At 42.5% G+C, this 19,960-nt stretch overlaps 1 protein-coding gene across 2 annotated transcripts in view; it reads right to left on the bottom strand.

The window, feature by feature from the left end:
- SLC17A8 (solute carrier family 17 member 8) overlaps window positions 1-7,602 on the bottom strand; it is a 66,420-nt gene extending 58,818 nt beyond the window's left edge. For both annotated transcript variants that reach the window (XM_010383571.2, XM_010383572.2), the window contains exon 1: window positions 7,184-7,602. In XM_010383571.2, coding sequence (XP_010381873.2) covers window positions 7,184-7,284 — 101 coding nt within the window. In that variant the 5' untranslated portion in view covers window positions 7,285-7,602. The remainder of the gene's footprint in view (window positions 1-7,183) is intronic.
- Between the last annotated feature and the right edge of the window lie 12,358 nt (window positions 7,603-19,960).

Here is a 19,960-nt window from a genome sequence, read left to right as displayed (position 1 = left end):
CTGTCACCCAGGCTGGAGTGCAGTGGCTGTATCTCAGCTTGCTGCAACCTCTGCCTCCCAGGTTCAAGCAAGCAATTCTCCTGCCTCAGCCTCCTGAGTAGCTGGGATTACAGGTACCCACCACCACGCTGGCTAATTTTTGTATTTTAGTAAATTTTGTATTACGGGCGCGGTGGCTCACGCCTGTAATCCCAGCACTTTCGGAGGCCGAGGAGGGCAGATCATGAGGTCAGGAGATAGAGACCATCCTGGCTAACACGGTGAAACCCCATCTCTACTAAAAATACAAAAAATTAGCTGGGGGTGGTGACGGGCGCCTGTAGTCCCAGCTACTCGGCAGGCTGAGGCAGAAGAATGGCGTGAACGGGAGACGGAGCTTGCAGTGAGCGGAGATCAAGCCACTGCACTCCAGCCTGGGCGACAGAGTGAGACTCCATCTCAAACACACACACACACATATACATACACATACATGTTTCACCATGTTGGACAGGCTGGTCTACAACTCCTGACCTCAAATAATCCACCTGTGTTGGCCTCCCAAAGTGCTGGGATTACCGGCGTGAGCCACAGCACCTGGCCTCTGAAGAAGTTTCTCAAAGATGCAGCTGCGACATCAGCTTGGAGATGAAGCCCTGGGAGGGTAAGGTGCTATACTCCAGGATGCAGTATATTCCATGAACCAACAGTTATGCACCTGTAATCCCAGCATTTTGGGAAGCTGAGGCAGGCAGATCACTTGAGGTCAGGTGTTTGAGACCAGCCTGACCAACATGCTGAAACCCCATCTCTACTAAAAATACAAAATTAGCCGGGCACAGTGGTGGGTGCCTGTAATCCCAGCTACTCAGGAGGCTGAGGCAGGAGAATTGTTTGAACCCAGTAGGTAGAGGTTGCAGCGAGCCGAGATCAAGCCGCTGCATCCAGTCTGGGCAACAGAGCGGGACTCCATCTCAAACAAACGAACAAAAAACCCAACAGTTATGATATGGTGCTGTGTGCCCAATGGGCAGAACACACAGGTCAAAGAAACAAGGCATGAGAGAAGGAGTGGCCCCACTCACCATCATTCCCAGTAACCCACTTGAGAAATGTCTCATCTCTTCAACTTAGGCTCTGAGGGTCTAGAAATCCTGATTCACAAGGAAGAATTCTTCCATTTAGGAACACATTGGAAATCTCAGTCAACATATGGTTATGACAGCTGCTCAGCCACTTTGGGGTCCTCTTGCCAAGACCGGAAGACATGGCAAGAAGTCATTACAGTGGTAAGGGTCATGGATCCTGATCTTCGGGAGGAACCAGAACTGTCGCTTCATCATGGGAGCAGGAAGAAATATGTTTGGCACCCAGATGATCCGCTGGGACATCCCCTGATACTCCCTTGGCTAGTTTTTAACTCTCAGTGGGCAAATACAGCAACCATGACCTGGTGAGTTTATGTTAACCAAGGATTTAGACTTCTCAGGGATGAAGATCTGGGACAACCCATCAGGCAAACCAACAGAAGTGAGGGGAATTCGCCGGGCGCGGTGGCTCACGCCTGTAATCCCAGCACTTTGGGAGGCCGAGGCGGGCGGATCACAAGGTCAGGAGATCGAGACCATGGTGAAACCCCGTCTCTACTAAAAATACAAAAAATTAGCCGGGCGCGGTGGCGGGCGCCTGTAGTCCCAGCTACTCGGGAGGCTGAGGCAGGAGAATGGCGTGAACTCGGGAGGCGGAGCTTGCAGTGAGCCGAGATCGCGCCACTGCACTCCAGCCTGGGCGACAGAGCGAGACTCCGCCTCAAAAAAAAAAAAAAAAAAAAAAAAAAAAAAAAAAAAGTGAGGGGAATCAAAAGGGGTGAAGAGGAGGGACCAGTCACCACAGTGGGACCTGGACTCCGTCTTAATAACCCTTCTTTGGAAGGCTCCTCGGCAATTACAACCATAGAGTATCGGAGAAGCTGTACCTGGATGGCATGAACTTCATGTGAGAAGCAAGTTGATCTGAGCGGTGCAGTGGGCGGGCTGTCATAGACACCATAGCGCACTCCCCAGTTCCCCTTGATGGGCAAGCACAATTCTACTTCCAGAGCTGCTAGCGGGTCATGGTTGCTGTATTTTCCCATTTGCAGTTAAAACTAGGCGGGGTGCAGTGGCTCGTGTCTGTAATTCTAGCACTTTGGGTGGCCAAGGCAGGAAGATCTCCTGAGCCCAGGAGTTTAAGACCAGCCTAATCAACATGGTGAGACCCCCATCTCTATTATTTTAAAAATTAAAATTAAAAAAGTAATAAAACTAGCCCAGGCAGTATCAGGAGATGTCCGAGTGGGCCACCCAGGTGCCAAACACATTTCTTCCTGCTCCCATGATGAGGTGACAGTTCTGATTCCTCCTGAGGATCAGGACCCATGACCCTTGCCACCATGGTGACTCCTTGCCTGGGCTTCTAGTCTGGGCATGAGGTACCCTAGAGAACTTCCCACTGCTCAGTGGCCTCCAAATAAACCCCTCACCCACCCCCATCAACCCAGAGCTGATGACTGACTGAGGCAGAGATATAAAAGCTGCCCCACTTGCCCCAAAGGAAGGACCAGCACATGGCTTATGCTCCAGAGCCTTCCCCTGTGGATCTGGCCCCGGGCATTGTGAGCGTGCATCCTTGCTTGGCTCTTTCTCCTTTCCTTTTTTTTTTTTTTTTTTTTTTCGGAGACGGAGTCTCCCTCTGTCATCGAGGCTGGAGTGCGGTGGTGTGATCTCGGCTCACTGCAACCTCCGCCTCCCGGATTCAAGCAATTCTCCTGCCTCAACCTCCTCAGTAGCTAGGACTATAGGCATATGCCACCATACCTGGCTAATTTTTTGTCTTTTAGTAGAGACGGGGCTTCACTGTATTGCCCAGGTTGGTCTCAAACTCCTGAACTCAGGCAATCTGCCTGCCTTGGACTCCCAAAATGCTAGGATTATAGGCGTGAGCCACCTCACCCAGCCTCTCCTTTCCTTTCTTGTTTTACTCCCTCCCAGGTTTTTCAGGAAAAGCTCATTAAATCACATTATAGGCTTACCCAAATCCCTGTCTCAGGCTGTGCTTTTTAGGGAAGCTACCTAAGACAGAGGTGAAGTAAAGCAGGAAAGAGGGAAAGAGAAGAGGGCAGGAGGGGGAGGGCAGGTGAGCTCCATGTTTAAATAGAATGGCCAGGAAAGTGGGGATCTTTGAGCAGAGACTTGAAGAAAGCGAGGGAATGAGCCATTAGGCTATCTGGGAGGAAAGCATTTAAGCAAAAGAAACAGGGCGAAAGCTAGGACAGGAGTGGATCTGGGGAGTTCTAATAAGAGCCAGGAGGCCCATGAATCCAGAGTAGAGTGAGGTAGGTAAATGTCACAGATGAACTCAGAGAGCCATCCAAAAGTCCTAGATCACAGAGGACCTTGAAGGCCATTGAAGGGGCACTGGCTTTAACTCTGAGTGAGGTAGCTTTGAGCAGGGGTGAGACGTAATCTGACTTGGTTTCCTAGAGTCACCCCATTGCAGCCAAGTTACCTGAGGTCATGCAGGCAGGGAAGTAAGGGATGCTGCAGCAATTGGAACCCAGGATCGCCTGATCTCAGAGCAAGCTTTAACACACTCGCCTTTGTTGATGGAGCAGGAAGTGCATATCTGGCACACTCCTGAATGCTAAGGACAGACACGATGCAGGGACTAGTTTCATTTAAAGGGAAGAGAGACATACTTGTAAAGAGACCAGACTCCCCTTAAGCCTCCCTTGGAGAAAGCCTTCAAATAAAGGTACAACCAGTTAGGAGAATAGCCCATACTTGCCAGCAGGTCCAGAAGTTGCTGGCTACACTGTAGTCCAAGTATACCTCTCTAAATAAGCGGCCCAATATCAAGACAGTGAGTAGGAAGAGGAAAGACACTTGATTAGAGAGGTAACATAATATAGTGATTAAGAATGATGGGCACAGAACATCTGGTTTGAAACCCAGCTCTGCCATTTACAAGCTGTGTGACCTTGGGCAAGCTACTTAACCTCTCTGTGCCTCAGTTTTCTCATCTGTAAAATTGTTGCTAGATGCTGTGGCTCATGCCTGTAATCCTAGCACTTTGGGAGGCCAAGGAGGCAGGATGGCTTGAGGCCAGGAGTTTGAGGCTGCAGTGAGCTATGATCACATCGTTGCACTCCAGCCTAGGCAACAGAGCGAGACCCTATCTCAAAAGAAAAGAAAAGTTGTAATTATAGTAATCCCCTCTCTATGGGGTTTTTAATAGAATTAAATGAGTTTACTGTGTCTGAAAGATACTGTTTTGTTTGTCACTATTATTTTTAGACATGAACAATTAAAAGATACATAAATTGTAATTTAAATTGAACAAATCTGCATGTCAATTTCTAGACATTAATTTCCAAGTTTAATGCTTTCTATGTCATCTATATAATTCAATACTAAACTACAAATGAGTGCATCTTCTTTCTTCCTACACTTCTAATATATTATTTTACCTTTAGCTGATTAATTGCTCAGCTGCTTCTTATCAATGACTGTTTTCCAGGAAGGCTAATCATGCCTGACTGTAATCAACCCTGTGTGCGAACTCTCAAATGCTTCCCTGTGCAATTGCCACTCCCTTGACCGTGAGGAATACTGTGATTAAAAAGCATCTTAAGAATTCCATTTAGATGATGACCTCAGCCTCAAACATTATTAGACAGCTGTGATTTACACTTGCCTTCTAAGTTAGAATGTAGGGGCTTCTAGCTTCCAAATTCTCCTACAAAACAGGAAACAGTTCTTTGTGATTTTTTTACATCGGATTCTGTCAACTGGTTTTACGTGAAAAGCAATGAAATGAGAGGGAAATGCCCAGTATATGCCAGGCTCTGGGCAGGGTCATTTACATACAATTACCTTATACACCTGTGCTTAATGCCAAACATGTGGCAGAGCTGGCCTTGATAATTCCTCACTAGAATTGAGGATCAACTTGAATCACCGCCCAAGGAATGTCTGTTTTCACCTCTTCTGACAATAATTTCTCTCTCTAGATCACTGAAAACAGGGATTTGACCTTGGCTTTTTTTTTTCTAAAGCCATTCTACAATTAGGACAACCGTGACAATATCTAGCATTTGTTTAGTGCATTCTCTGTCCCTAGCACTGTGCTAGCTGTTTTTCTATTGTTCTCAGGAAACTGTTCAAACAGTCCTAGACACATAGCCCAATTTCTGGTTGAGGTCACACAATTTGGAAAATCACCAATTTTGTTATATCCCTAAGCAAACCAATTTGGTAAACAAAAAGATCTCCATGTGGCTCCTCCAATCCAACATAGCAAAACTGGCTCTTAGATCAATAATTCCTATTGAAAAAAGCAATTAAATTTCAAAAAAAGCAAACTTAAGTTTGAAAAGAAAATTCCTAAGTTTTTTTTATATCAAGTATTTTATAAACTAAGGCAGAGTTTGCTGTTTATAATAGTGAGTATGGCCCAACGTCATGGGTTTTTTTATTTTGTTTTTTTTTGTTTGTTTGTTTTATTTTGTTTTGTTGATACAGAGTCTGACTCTGTCACCCTGGCTGGAGTACAGAGGCACGATCTTGGCTTGCTGCAACCTTGAATGTCTGGGCTCAAGCAATGCTTCCACTTCTTGGGAAGCTAAGATGACAGGCATGCGCCATCATGCTGGCTAATTTTTTATATTTCTGTAGAGGCATGGTCTCTCTATGTTCCCCAAGCTAGTCTCGAACTTCTGGCCTCAAGCAGTCCTCCCACCTCCGCCTCCCAAAGTGCTGGGATTACAGGCGTGAGCCACTGCGCCCGGCCTATGGTTTTCATTCTTGACTTTGCCAGATTCCTTTGTCATCACTTGAATAAGCCAATTAAGCTATTGTGCGTATTATGCAAAAATTATTTTTGCATTTCTAATCAAATGAACGCCATCACAATAAGATGTTACCTGGGGAGTGCTCAATGGAAGGATAAAACACTCTGAAAAAAATGTTATTGTAATTTTTTCTATATTTGGCTGGTTTCTGCTGCTGTCACTGAGCTAGGTTTTCATCTAGACATGCTAATTCAGTGTAGGTCTGATTGAAGCCTTTTTGTCTTTAATTACTAAAATAATAAGGTGTCCAACCCTTTTTTTAATTAGGAAAGTTTATTAGCAGTGATACAATGGAAAATTTAACACTGACAGTAGCATATGTGTCTTAAAACACAAGAAATGGGATGAATCTCAGATTGCCTGGAAATAGTCCTTTAAATGAAAAAGTTTTTAAATGTAAGAGATAACAGAAAAGTTAAAGGACACACCAGATGGCATTTTCACTCACCAGGATTAGAAATAATCATCCAAGCAAATGAAAAGCTTATCAAAGGTATTTTTCACATTTATCTATATCAGAGAGATAAAGCAGTCATTGTACCTTGCACATGAGGACCACTTATGAAATCATTTATATAATTTGAGAAGGCATTTACTATGTCTATACAAATTCATAAATTAAAATGTCACATTAATTCATTCTTTTATGGCAAACTCTCCTTCCACTAATATATTTTACTTTAAAAAATATTTACTTTTTGGTTTGGACTAAAATCTCATTCAATTCAATGATAGTACTTAACATTTTCCCACTGCAATTATGTGAGATTTTCTGCTTTAAAGAAATTTTTTAAGTTACCTCCTTCAAACTAATGTGTAACTATCCTTCTCTTTGCAAACTATACAATCAGGAACCACTTTACATATTTTATTAAATAAGCTAAAAATTACAAATATTTAATTTTCATTTATAGTGGAAAGATTCAGTGAAAAACTCATAAAAATTATTTCAGTTCAAGGCATAACTATATTTGTCATTACTAATGAATTAACATAAAATATTATCTCCCTAAATATTTTCTAATTCAATGCCAAACATACCATATGCAATATCATCATCTCCAGAAAGTGCTAATCCAGCTATATAAACAGAATACTTGTCTCGATATTTTCCTAATACAACCCAATACTTTTGATGCGTCTGTTTTTCCTCCAGGCATAGACTACTGGAGCTAGAAGGGGCTCCAGAAGGATCTAATCTGACCCATCCTCTCCACATTAAAGTGTGGTTTTAAAAATGTGATACCAAGTCTCTCACATATTGGCAATACGAAGCTACTCAGAAAGGAACTAAAGTTCGCATTCAAACTTTACCTTTGTAAAATTCCCAAAGAATCTCCCACGGCGTTCTTCACTCCTTCCTTCCCAGGTTTCAGAATTTTTTCTTTGAAGGTATCAAATGCTTTAAAAGGCATTTTGAATGAAGGGTACCTCTGAGCCGTTAACAGTCAGTCTCAAAAACTGTCATCCTTTCTCATTTCCAGTGTGAGGACCACCTTGTTTCCCTTGGTGAACACCTGGAAGTCAGTTCTCATGGAGGGAACTACTCAAAATCAAAAAGGAGATGAAACCCAGCCCGGATCTTCCAAGACAAGACAACTCCCTCCTCTCTCTGCTCCCCACCCCTCCAAAAAAGAGGCCAAGGGATGTCTGGCTGGGAATTCAGCCCCTTGCAAAAGCTGCACGCTCTGCAGCAGCCTGTGGCCGCTGTCTCAGGCAGCCACTCTCAGACTGAGCGCAGCCTCTCTCTGTCCCTGGGCTGCAGCTGGGGACGCTAACATGAACTCCGGACCACCAGAAGTCCTGAGACCAGCAGCAGCATCCGTGGCCTAGCTCCAGCCCCTGCAGCCAGCCGCGTCCCCCTCCTGCCCCACCCCAGCTAGGCTGCGGCTCTCACCAAGTGAGCCTTTCCAAGGTGATGCTATAGTAACCGGCACAATACCTGCCCCTCAGCCGCCTCGGCTTATGAATGGGCTCTCAGCCAGAGCAAGCACCCAGAGAGAAGTTTATGAAACATTTACAGCCCTCTGCTTTTCTGAGGTCTGGCCCTGCAGACAGGCTCACAGCCACCACTCCATGCCTTTTATTCCCCTCATGAGAGCCATGAAGCCATTTTTCAGCCAGCCGCTAGCATGGATGTGGTCCCAGGAGGAACTTGCATTTGAGTAGCCCAAATGCAAAACCCAGGCCACATACATCCAGGAGGACATTTATTTGCTCCTAATCAACAGAGCAGGCTCTCTTAAAGTATGATAGTAGATGCCATTTGGGACCATCTAATTGAAGATTTCTGAGCTTGAAGATATCTCGAACCTGCTTAGAACTCTCCACTGACTCCTCATTGTCCTCAGGATAAATAAAATTATTTTTGTTTTTTCCCCTTTTCTCCTTCTAGAAGGTCTTTTTTTTTTTTTTTTTTTTTTTTTTTTTACCTTAAGTTCCAGATACACGTGCAGAATGTCATGTGCAGGTTTGTTACATAGATATACATGTGCCATGGTGGTTTGCTGCAACTGTCAACCCATCATCTAGGTTTTAAGCCCCACATGCATTAGGTATTTGTCCTAACGCTCTCCCTCTCCTTGCCCCCAACCTTCATCTGGCTCCGGTGTGTGATGTTTCCCTCCCTGTGTCCATGTATTCTAATCATTCTACTATAAAGACACATCCACACGTATGTTATTGCAGCACTATTTACAATACAATTCTTTATCATGGCACCCAAGACCTTTCCCTGGGACCCCAAGTCTTCCTTCTTGTCACTCTGCTTTCCACATCCTCATTTCACCGAACTCAGCAAGCTCCCTATCGCCTCTGGGCTTTAAGCTATGCCCACTGCCTGGGTATCTTTGCATCCCTTCATCTGGGTAACTTCTAGGGGTTCTCAGGTCATGCTAAGATATCAATCCTCTAGAAAACTGCATGGGTACGGTGAGATGTCCCTCCTCTGTGCCTCCAAATCACCTGTCCTCTGCCCCAGCAGGACCTGGCAGGGAGTGGGCGTTACCTAAATACTTGTTGAACTGGGGCTGAAACGTTGCACGTTGTGACCACATTTATGGGCAGCAGGATGACGCCTCTGTAAATGCTACTGTGGTGGAGAAAAACTCTTCATCTTTGAGGCTCCTGTGTTCCAATCCCCCAGTCTGCATGCGACTGATAAATCATAGGCTGTAGGTTCTCAGGCTCCCCAGGAGTCATTTTCACAAGACCAGTCAATATCCTCTGCAAGCCACTGTCCTGATTCTCCAAGATTTGAATTAAGTTCACCTAAGTCCGTGCTGAATCCTTGGTAGGCTAAATATTGCTAATATCTTTTGAGCTCTTTCTAGGGTCCCGGCTCTGTGTTAAGCACTTTTTTTTTTTTTTTTTTTTTTTTTTGAGACCGAGTCTCTCTCTGTCGCCCAGGCTGGAGTGCAGTGGCGTGATCTTGGTTCACTGCAAGCTCTGTCTCCCCGCTTCACACCATTCTCCTGCCTCAGCATCCAGAGTAGCTGGGACTACAGGCGCCTGCCATGACGCCCGGCTAATTTTTTGTATTTTTAGTAGAGATGGGGTTTCACCGTGTTAGCCAGGATGGTCTCGATCTCCTGACCTCATGATCCGCCCGCCTTGGCCTCCCAAAGTGCTGGGATTACAGGTGTGAGCCACTGTGCCCAGCCCAGCACTCTTGAAGTATCACCACAATCTTCCCAGCACAGCTTTGTGGTAAATAACTTCTTATTTTCCCCAATTTTATTGGCAGGAAACTGAGACAAAAAGAGGTTAACCTTTTCTTTCTTTCTTTTCTTTTCTCCTTCCTTCCTTCCTTCCTTCCTTCCTTCCTTCCTTCCTTCCTTCCTTCCTTCCTTCTTTCCTTCCTTCCTTCCTTCTTTCCCTTTTTCTTTCTCTCTTTTTCTTTCCTTCCTTCCTTCTTTCTCTCTCTCTCTCCTCTCTCTCTCTCTCCCCGTCTGTCTCCACCTCCCTCCCTCCCTCTTTCTCCCCACACACACTTTACTGAGACATATTTTGCATTTCAAATAATTCACCCATTTCAAGTGGACAATTCAGATTCTTATAAATTTACCGAGTTGTGTAACCATCACCAGAAAGCAGTTTTAGAGTATTTCCACCCCAATTAGATCCTTCATTTTCACTGTTAATCCTCATCTCCCATCCCATATCCTGCAACCACTAATCTACCTTCTATCTCTACAGATTTGCCTTTTCTGGCATTTCATGTAAATAGAATCATACAATTTATGGTTGCTTGTGTCTGGTGTCTTCCACTCACTATAATGATTCTGAGGTCTGTTCATGTCACAGCATGTATCAGCAGTTTGTTCCTTTTCTCTTTTTTGTTGAGTAATGCTTCATTGTAAGGATATAACACATTTTTTGTATCTCCATTGACCTGTTGATGGACATTTAGGATGGTTTATAATAAGAAAGTTGCTTCTAAAAGGAAAATTTCTGGTCACCTTCCCATCATAACCCCTCAAGACTGAGAACACGAGACCCCAGGAATCCACAGTCTAATCATTCCACTAAGTATTTGCATGTCTTAAATATTGAGTATTCATAATATCCAATTTCTGGATACTATGAATAAGACTTATGAATATTTGCATATAAGTCTGTGTGAATATATGTTTTCATTTCTCTTGGATAAATACCTAGGAGTAGAATTGCTGGATGATAAAGTTAAGTGTAGGTTTAGCTTTTTAGGAAATGACCAAATTATTTTCCAAAGTGGATAATTTACATTCCCCAGAGCATGCAGGCGGGTTCTCATTTCTCCACATTCTTACCATATTTGCTTTCTTTTTGGTGTAACCATTCTAATAGGTGTAGCATGGTATCTCGTTGTGGTTTTAATTTGCATTTCCATGGTGACTAGTGACCATCTTTCCATGTGCTTTGTAGTCATTCATATTCTTTTTGGTAAAATTTTTATTCACTCTTTTTGCCTTTTTTTTTTTTTTTTTGAGACAGAGTTACACTCTTTTCACGCAGTCTGGAGTGCAATGGTGCCATCTCAGCTCACTGCAACCTCCGCCTCCCAGGTTCAAGTGATTCTCCTGCCTCAGCCTCCCAAATAGCTGGAATTACAGGTGTGTGCCACCACACCTAGCTAATTTTGTATTTTTAGTAGAGACAGGGTTTCACCATGTTGGCCAGGCCGGTCTCAAACGCCTGACGTCAGGTGATCCGCCCATCTCGGCCTCCCAAAGTGCTGGGATTATAGGCGTGAGCCACCACTGCACCCAACCTTTTGCCCATTTTTGTAAGTGGATTTTTATCTGTTCATTACTGAGGTATATGAGTATATATATTCTGGATACAAGTTCTTCATTAGATATATGTTTTAGAAATATTCTCTCCCAGTCTCCTGTTTGTCTTTTCATTTTATTTGTTCTTCATTTTGGAGTGCAAAAATTTTGAATTTTGATTAGGTCCAATGTATTCATTTTTTCTTCTTTTATAGACTGTGCCTTTGTTCTATCTAAGAAATATTTGCATAACCTGAAGTCTCAAAGATGTTTTCCAATGTTTTCTTCTATAAGTTTTATTGTTTTAGCTCTTACACTTAAGTCTATGATCTATTTTTTGTTTATTTTTAAGCTGGGCACAGTGGCTCACACTTGTAATTCCAGCACTTTGGGAGGCTCAGGTGGGAGGATCACTTGAGCCCAGGAGTTTGAGACCAGCCTGGGCAACATAGTGAGACCCTGTCTCTACAAAAATTACGAAAAATTAGCCAGGTGTAGTGGCATGAGCCTGTAGTCCCCGTTTCTCAGGAGGCTGAGGCAGGAGGATCCCTTAAGCCTAGGAGATCGAGGCTGCAGTGAACTGCGACTGTACCACTATACTCCAGCCTTGGCAAGAGAACAAGACCTTGTCTCAAAAAAATAAAAATAAAAAAGTTTGTTTTTATGTATAATGTGAAATAAATGTCTAACTTCATCATGCAGACATTCACTTGTCCCAGCATTATTTGTTAAAAGTATTATCCTTTCTTTAATAAATTACCTTGGCAACTTTGTCAAAAATCTACTGAATATAAGGATTTATTTCCAGACTATCAGTTCTGTTCTACTGATCTATACATCTATTCTTTTTTTTTTTTTTTTTCAGACAAGATCTGACTCTGTCTCCCAGGCTGGAGCACAGTTGTGCTATCTCAATTCACTGCAACCTCCACCTCCCAGGCTCAGACCATCTTCCCACCTCAGCCTCCAAGTAGCTGGGACTACAGGTATGCACCACCATGCCCGGTCAATTTTTGTATTTTCTGTAGAGCTGTTGCCAGGCTGGTCTTAAATGAACTCCTGGCCTCAAGCGATCCACCTGCCTTGGCCTCCCAAAGTGCTAGGATTACAAAAGTGAGCCGCTGCACCCAGCCCAAAGTGTGTATTTTTATGCCAGTACCATGTTGCCTTGACTGTAGTTTACAGTAAGTTTTTAAATTGAAAAATGAAAGTTTTCCATTTTTGCTCTTTTTAAAAAATTGTTTTGGCTATTCTAGATCTTTGGCATTTCCTATAAATTTTAGGAACACCTTGTTCCTGCCTCAGGATTATGTTATTTCTTTTTAGAGATGGGGTCTCACTCTGTTGCCCTAACTGGAGAGCAGTTAGTGACTCGATCATGGCTCACTGCAGCCTCTACCTCCCAGGCTCGAGCCATGCTCCCACCTCAGCCTCATAAGTAGCTAGGGCTACAGGTGTGCACCACCAAACCCAGCTAATTAAATTTTTTTTTTTTTTTTTTTTTTTTTTTTTTTTTTGTAGAGACAGGGTCTCACTATGTTGTCTATGCTGGTCTTGAACTCCTGGGCCTCAGTGATCTTCCCGCCTTGTCCTCCCAAAGTGCTGGGATTACAGGCGTGAGCCACTGTGCCCGGCCCTCAGCTTGTTCCGAAACACTTCAGTTTCAACAACAACAAAATTCTGTCTAGCCTGGCTTTTAAAAACATAGTTTCTGGTCACCAACCTTCCCACCATAACCCCTCAAGACTGAGAATAGGAAGGCCCCAGGAATCCCCATGTCTAATCATTCCACCAAGTATTTGCCTGTCCTCAAAAAGCTCACTCATTCATTAAAAGTAAATATAGTAACAATAAAGCATGATAGACATACTCTCTTACCGAAAGCATCCACTGGTGGAGCTTCTAACCCATTCCTCCAGCCCAACATACCCTTGTGTTCCTTATCTTTTAGAGCACATAATGGAAGCAATACTAGGCAAAGACCACATCCATCTCTCCTGAAGGTCAATGACTTCTGAGAGCACTAACCATTCCTGCAGAATGTATTGCTCAGGAAGCATACCCAGATCTGCAGTTTCTTGTGGTGATTTAGATGTTTGATAATAATAATAACTAAGATTTATAGAGAATTTTCTAGATGCCCGACTTTAAGCACTTAACATGCACTAACTCATTTAATTCCCCACAATGACCCTGAGGTAGGAAGTGTCATTATACCATCCACAGATGAGGAGACTGAAAGAGGTGAAGTAAACTTGTTCAAGTTCACACAGCTAGGAAACTGAGCAGAGAGAGGATATGGACCCAGAAAGTCTGACATCAGAGTTGTGCTCTTACCTCCTACAGGAGAACTGTTGATAATAGGGACTAGAAAATATAAACCAAGACTACACAGAAATGAGGCTCATTTCATTCATTTATTCATTGCTTCCTTTTCTTGAGGACCTACCTGGTAGCAGGCCCTTCTTAGGCACTGGTGATATAGGTTGAACTGTGATATTCCCCTTGAAGAAAGAAATCAACCAGAAAATGAATGAGTCCATTACAGTGCAGTGAGTCCCATAAGAGAAGGCTGGGGGAGCAAAAACAAGGACACCTACCTGAGCCTCCAGATGGGAGTGGAAGAGGGCTTCCTAGATGAGGGGAGGATACTATAAACCTTCAGGAAGGAGAAAGACTGAGGCAAACAAAAGGAAAAAAACGGGGGAACAAAGACATGCATGAGACAGCATGGCATTTGGGGAACCTTGCATAGTGTTAGAGAGTCAGGTAGGAATGCCCATGTGGTACAAAACACGACTGGAATGATGATCTTGAATACTATGCAATTCAGTTATTGCAGAAGAGCACTGAAACATGTGCTTCCCTGGTCACAACAGCAAAGACATGGAATCAACCTGCATGCCCATCAACGATAGACTGGATAAAGAAAATGTGGTACATACATACTATGGAATACTATGCAGCCATAAAAAGAAAAACATCATGTTCTTTGCAGGGACTGGATGGAGAAGGAGGCCATTATCTTTAGCAAACTAACACAGGAACAGAAAACCAAATACTGCATGTTCTCACTCACAAGTGGGAGCTAAACCATGAGAACACATGGACACAAAGAGAAGAACAACACACACTGGGGCCTATAAGAGGCTGGAGGGTGGGAGGAGGAAGAGGATCAGGAAAAATAACTAATGGATACTAGGCTTAATGCCTGGGTGATGAAATAATCTGTACAACCAACCCTCATGGCACAGTAACACACCTGCACGTGTACCCCTGAAGTTAAAAGTTAAAAAAATTAAAGGAAAAAAGCAGTGACAATAATTCAACAAATAAGGATCTTAATAAAGACAAAACTTTTAAAAAAGAAAAAAAAAAATGTGCTCCCCATCTCAAAATATCGAATATAGCAAAGATAGGAAATTACGTGCAGTGTGGAATTCTCTGTGGGGGTGTGAAACAAAAGCCTGGGTCTCTGCTGGGGATACATAGACTGTAGATACAGCAGAAAAATAAAACCCAGCCATTGATATATATTTAATGACTTCCCATCATCCTGTACTAAAAATGCCTCTTCCCTTAGGGAAAATAATAGTAACTAAGGCATCTTTAGGGGTGCTTTCCCAGATCATAGCAATTCTTCATTCTCAGGGAACTTTCAGTCTCCCCTGCCCCCTCCCTCTCATAGTGACAGGTCTCCAAAAGTTCTGTAGCTAACTATGTTTCTCATCCCCCTAAGCACTGTTGAATGGACCGGGGTAGGCACCTGCACCAAGCTGAACCAGTCAGATGTGAGATTCTTCTAGTTATTTTATTTATTTATTTATTTATTTATTTATTTATTTATTTGAGACAGAGTCTCACTCTGTCACCAAGGCTGAAGTACAGTGGCACAATCTCGGTTCACCGCAACCTCTGCCTCCTGAGTTCAAGCAATTCTCTCATCTCCTCTCAGCCTCCTGACTAGCTGGGATTACAGGTGTGTGCCCCCACGCCCAGCTAATTTTTTTTTTTTCTTCAGTAGACACAGGATTTCGCCATGTTGGCCAGGCTGGTCTTGAGCTCCTGACCTCAAGTGATCTGCCCGGCTCAGCCTCCTGAAGTGTTGGGATTGCAGGTGTGAGCCATCGCACCTGACCTTCCTAGTAATTTAAATTTGGAATTACAAGACCGCTAGTTAATCTTGCAGGACTCTGGAATTATAACTGTAAGGTGGTTACATTAACTTTGTGGTGTAGAAATGCAGAGAACACTGGTTTTGGAAAAGAGTGAGAAATAAAACAATGAAACTATAACAAGGCGAGGGTATGGGGTGAGGAAGTTTCTTATGGCCTTCCAGGCCTCATCTGCCTAGACTCACTTGTCCTTTTACCCTTGGGTTTCACAAAATACTCACATTCTTATAACAAATTGCTCAAGATAGTTTCCGCTCCTTACAAATAGTCTTGACTATTGCAATTATTTAAAACTCAAACCTGTAATACCAAGTGTTTCTTTACCTAACACCAGATTGGTGAGCCTGACTACCCAGTTTGGTGACATGCAGGACTCCAGTCTGCAACAGCAAGACAAGGAGAGCGCATAGGCTGGTAGTGAGCCAAGTTGTTCTAATTTGCCACCTAGACCAAAAAAAAAAAAAAGGAAACCAGCAAATCCCAAACAAACAACTCAAATAGTGACTCAAGAAAAGCATTTGATCAAATTCAACCAAAGTGTTAGATGGAACATTTCAACCAGGATCAGAGGTAATGACCAAATGATTCACCCTTTCCATAAGAGACTTCATAAGGAAACAAAAGTAATGAAGAGAACTGGTCATCTTGGGGTTCCTTCTCTCCTAAATTCTGTGGCAGCTTCTCCAGCCAACCCTATTCCTTATCCCAACTCCATACTCCTCCTTCTCACCCCCATAACATCCTGAGACAAACATAAAAATTTCTTTTATGCGAACTTCTCTCAATCCTTTAAAATTTGTATATTGTTGACTATCATTAGTATTAACCAATATATACATAAACTCAATTTCTTTTATTGATCTCCCATATTTGACATTAATTCTTTTCTTTTCTTTTTTTTTTTTTTTTTGAGACGGAGTCTTGCTCTGTCGCCCAGGCTGGAGTGCAGTGGCCAGATCTCAGCTCACTGCAAGCTCTGTCTTCCGGGCTTACGCCATTCTCCTGCCTCAGCCTCCCGAGTAGCTGGGACTACAGGCGCCCACCACCTCGCCCGGCTAGTTTTTGGTATTTTTTAGTAGAGACGGGGTTTCACTGTGTTAGCCAGGATGGCTTCAATCTCCTGACCTCGTGATCCGCCTGTCTCGGCCTCCCAAAGTGCTGGGATTACAGGCATGAACCACCACACCCGGCCGACAGTAATTCTTCTATTGATAGTCAAGCTTATATACAAAGCATTTTCAATTATCTCATCTGATTCTCACTATAACCTTATGAAACAAATAAGCAGATAAAGCATAAAGATGCAAATTTTGCCCAAGGTAACCTAGCCAGCAGAATTCAGAGAGCTGGGACTAGGTCCTAAAGATCATTTCCTGAACTTGTACCACCATGGTACATGGTACATCGTGATCATATAATCTTACTCTGAGTAGTAGAGTGTCTTTAGTGTAACTGAGGAAAGATATACTCAGAATCCTTGTGCTTTTAGAAACATTACTGAGCACCTAACTATGGGTACGCTTGTCCTAGCTACCATGGACATTTTTAGAATAAAGTATGAGTGGGACACACTGGTGTGTACCTGTAGTCCCAGCTACTACTCAGGAGGCTGAGGGGGGAAGATCACTTGAGCCCAGGAGTTCAAGCACGGTCTGGGCAACATAGCAAGACCTCGTCTCCAAATTAATAAAACAGGGTGCAGGTTTCTAGGGTGACATACTTTCTATCTTTATTTAAAATGTTCCACTGGAAATCAGGGCAAATTGACAGCAGAGTGAAGAGAAATTAATATCAAACACTGATATACTGGCCTCTGGATTAAGACTGCCACTACCCACCCCATTCTGGGTAAGACTCCCCTTCAGGGAAGGCTAATGGGAACCTTTATCCCATTCTATTGTAAATGTTTCCGTATCGTCTTTCTGACCTGAGTTTCATGATCACATTTTATTCTCACAGAGTAGAATAAAAAAGTGTATATGACAAAGTAGATGGCCCAATTGATATTATCCCCATTTTACATGTGAGTAAACTGAGGCTCACTCAATAACTTATCCAAAATTACATAGTTACTGGTGGAGCTGAGATTTAATCCCACTTGATTACAAATGTCACTTTATTCTTATATGCTGCTTCCAGTCCATAATAAAACACTGTTAGTCCCATTAATTTCAGCTTACTGTAAATCAGCCACTCAGTCAATTTGGAGTTCAATTAATTTGACTCTAATTTCCTAAATTACAGGATTTTTACACTATATATAAAAGACATCTCTATAATAGTTTGCAAATATAAAGATGCATATATGGAGACCCCAGAAACATATCAATTTCCATTTTCAATCTGTCACTATAACTATCTAAATATTAAACAAAATTTGAAAAGAAATGGTCAGATAACCAAAATACAGAACTTTAGAGTGTTTTTACACAGCATGGAATCATTCATTAAGTATTTCACGCATGATAAACGTCAAGAATTTGCTTTGAACATGAATTCCTTGTATTTATGAAGAACTTTCAACTTCATTTTCACTGCTCCTTTGAGTCTTATCACTACATATAGAAAGAACTATGTTGAGCCGTCTACTGCACTTTATTGTTGAAGCCCAGGGCATGGAGAAGGCCAGTGATGCTTTGAGGTATCAGGCAGAGATGCGACAAGAAGTCATACTCATGTGCTCATTTGCTTGCTGCCATTGGTTACCTATAACAAATTATTTCTCATTTCATCTTGGAGGGTATCTCTCCCCAAGGTAAGGTATCTTATGTTGGGGTATCCCCACATAAGACACTCAATTATCGATTTTTTAGTCTGTTTTCTGGCTGTAAAGACAATAAAACTATTATTATTATCATTGTTATTTAAAACAGAGTCTTGCTCTGTCATCCAGGCTGGAGTGAGCGTGATCTCAGTTCACTGCAATCTCCACCTCCTGGGTTCAAGCAATTCTCCTATCCCAGCTTCCCAGGTAGCTGGGATTACAGGTGTGTGCCACCAGGCCCAGCTAATTTTTTTATTTTTAGTGGAGATGAGGTTTCAGCATGTTGGCCAGGCTGGTGTCAAACTCCTAACCTTAAGTGATCTGCCTGCCTCAGCCTTCCAAAGTGCTGGAATTACAGGCTTCTTTTTTCAAACATGTGTTACACTACCTGTTTGCTCCAAAATCCCCCCTTGTGAGGAAATGAGGAAAGATGGATTCCTTTCATTTGGTATTACTGCAGTGTGGAAACACTAGATTTGCTTTATGCACTATGCATGGTGACTTGAAAAAAATACTCAGGGATATTTAGGTTGTGTCCAAGACCAAAATATCCTAGAAAATCTGACAATCAGTTAAATACAGTGTATTGTAAAAATGCAAACTGAAATGTTGAAAGATCAAAACCAGAGAAAATATTTGGAAGGATTTTTTTTTACCACCCTCATTTTTCTTGAAGGTGCAGATAGAACCCTGAGTGTCCAGATAATTTTAACATATAGAGCAGTGAAAAAGGATGATATCTTGGGGCGGGGTTAAGGGTCAAGGCAGAACAAACCCACACACCGTTCACAAGTATTTCTCATGATCCCATCCTTTTGTAGATGCTACACCAAAAGGCAGTATATTCTTACCAATACCTTCCCTAGCCTATTCATGTTCAAAAAAAGCAACTGTAAAAGGGCTACTGTAATGGATGATTACGTGGAAGATAGTGACATCTTCTGGTAGTTTACAGACTAAATATATTTATGGCAGACATTTCCCCCACAACCTCAAAATCCAGCCACGGTTTTAAAAGATTTATTCTATATACATTAAGCCCCCAAGTGTGGATTGTTAAATTTATGAAATATTCAATAAAATATAAACCAGCTAAAAATAACATTATAGGTCACTTATTCTGCTCCTTGTCTTGCTGTCATCTCTGTCTCTAATAGAAAATGTTTTAAGCAGCTAATATTTTTTTCTTTTTGGTGTTTCTCCACATGTTCTAATTTAGGCAGCTAGCATTAATTCTGCTTTTTTTGGTCATCAAAAATTGACCAGATTTCCCTTAATTTGAGAAGTTTTCATAACATCTAAGAATTCAAAAAGACTTTGGGAGTTATCTGCTCTAATCCACTCCCCAGTAGTTCAAACTTAATTTGGGAAAATGTGACCTAAGTAATCATTTGGTAGCATCAAAAAACAAACAAACAAACAAAAAACAATAAAAAAAAAATTACAAAAGCTGTGTGTGCCTGAGCTCAGGCTCTGTCTCCTTTAAGCCTTCCTGACTATCTAGATTGCGTGTCCCTCCTACATGGATTGTGCTCACAGTATGTATCACACTGTTCTGCAAATGTCTGCCTACTCGACTACCTTTATAACTACAGTGAAAACCCCCTGAGGGCAAGGCCTGCATCTCCATTCCTATTTGTGTCCCAAGAATCTCACAGTGCCAAGACTATAGTATTTTATGGCTTAGTTTTATTTATATATTTATTGAAAATTAAGTGCATTCAAATGGTGCCAGGTGAAGATTTTTGTTTGTTTTTTTGCGACAGTCTCATTCTGTTGCCCAGACTGGAGGGAGTGCAGTGGTGCGATCTCAGCTCACTGCAACCTCCGCCTCTCGTGTTCAAGTGATTCTCATGCCTCAGCCTCCCAAGTAGCTGGGGTTACAGAGGTGCACCACCAC

The sequence above is a fragment of the Rhinopithecus roxellana genome, chromosome 10 (assembly GCF_007565055.1).
Source record: "Rhinopithecus roxellana isolate Shanxi Qingling chromosome 10, ASM756505v1, whole genome shotgun sequence".
Lineage (NCBI taxonomy): Eukaryota > Metazoa > Chordata > Mammalia > Primates > Cercopithecidae > Rhinopithecus > Rhinopithecus roxellana.
This window is presented reverse-complemented; position numbering and strand designations above follow the sequence as displayed.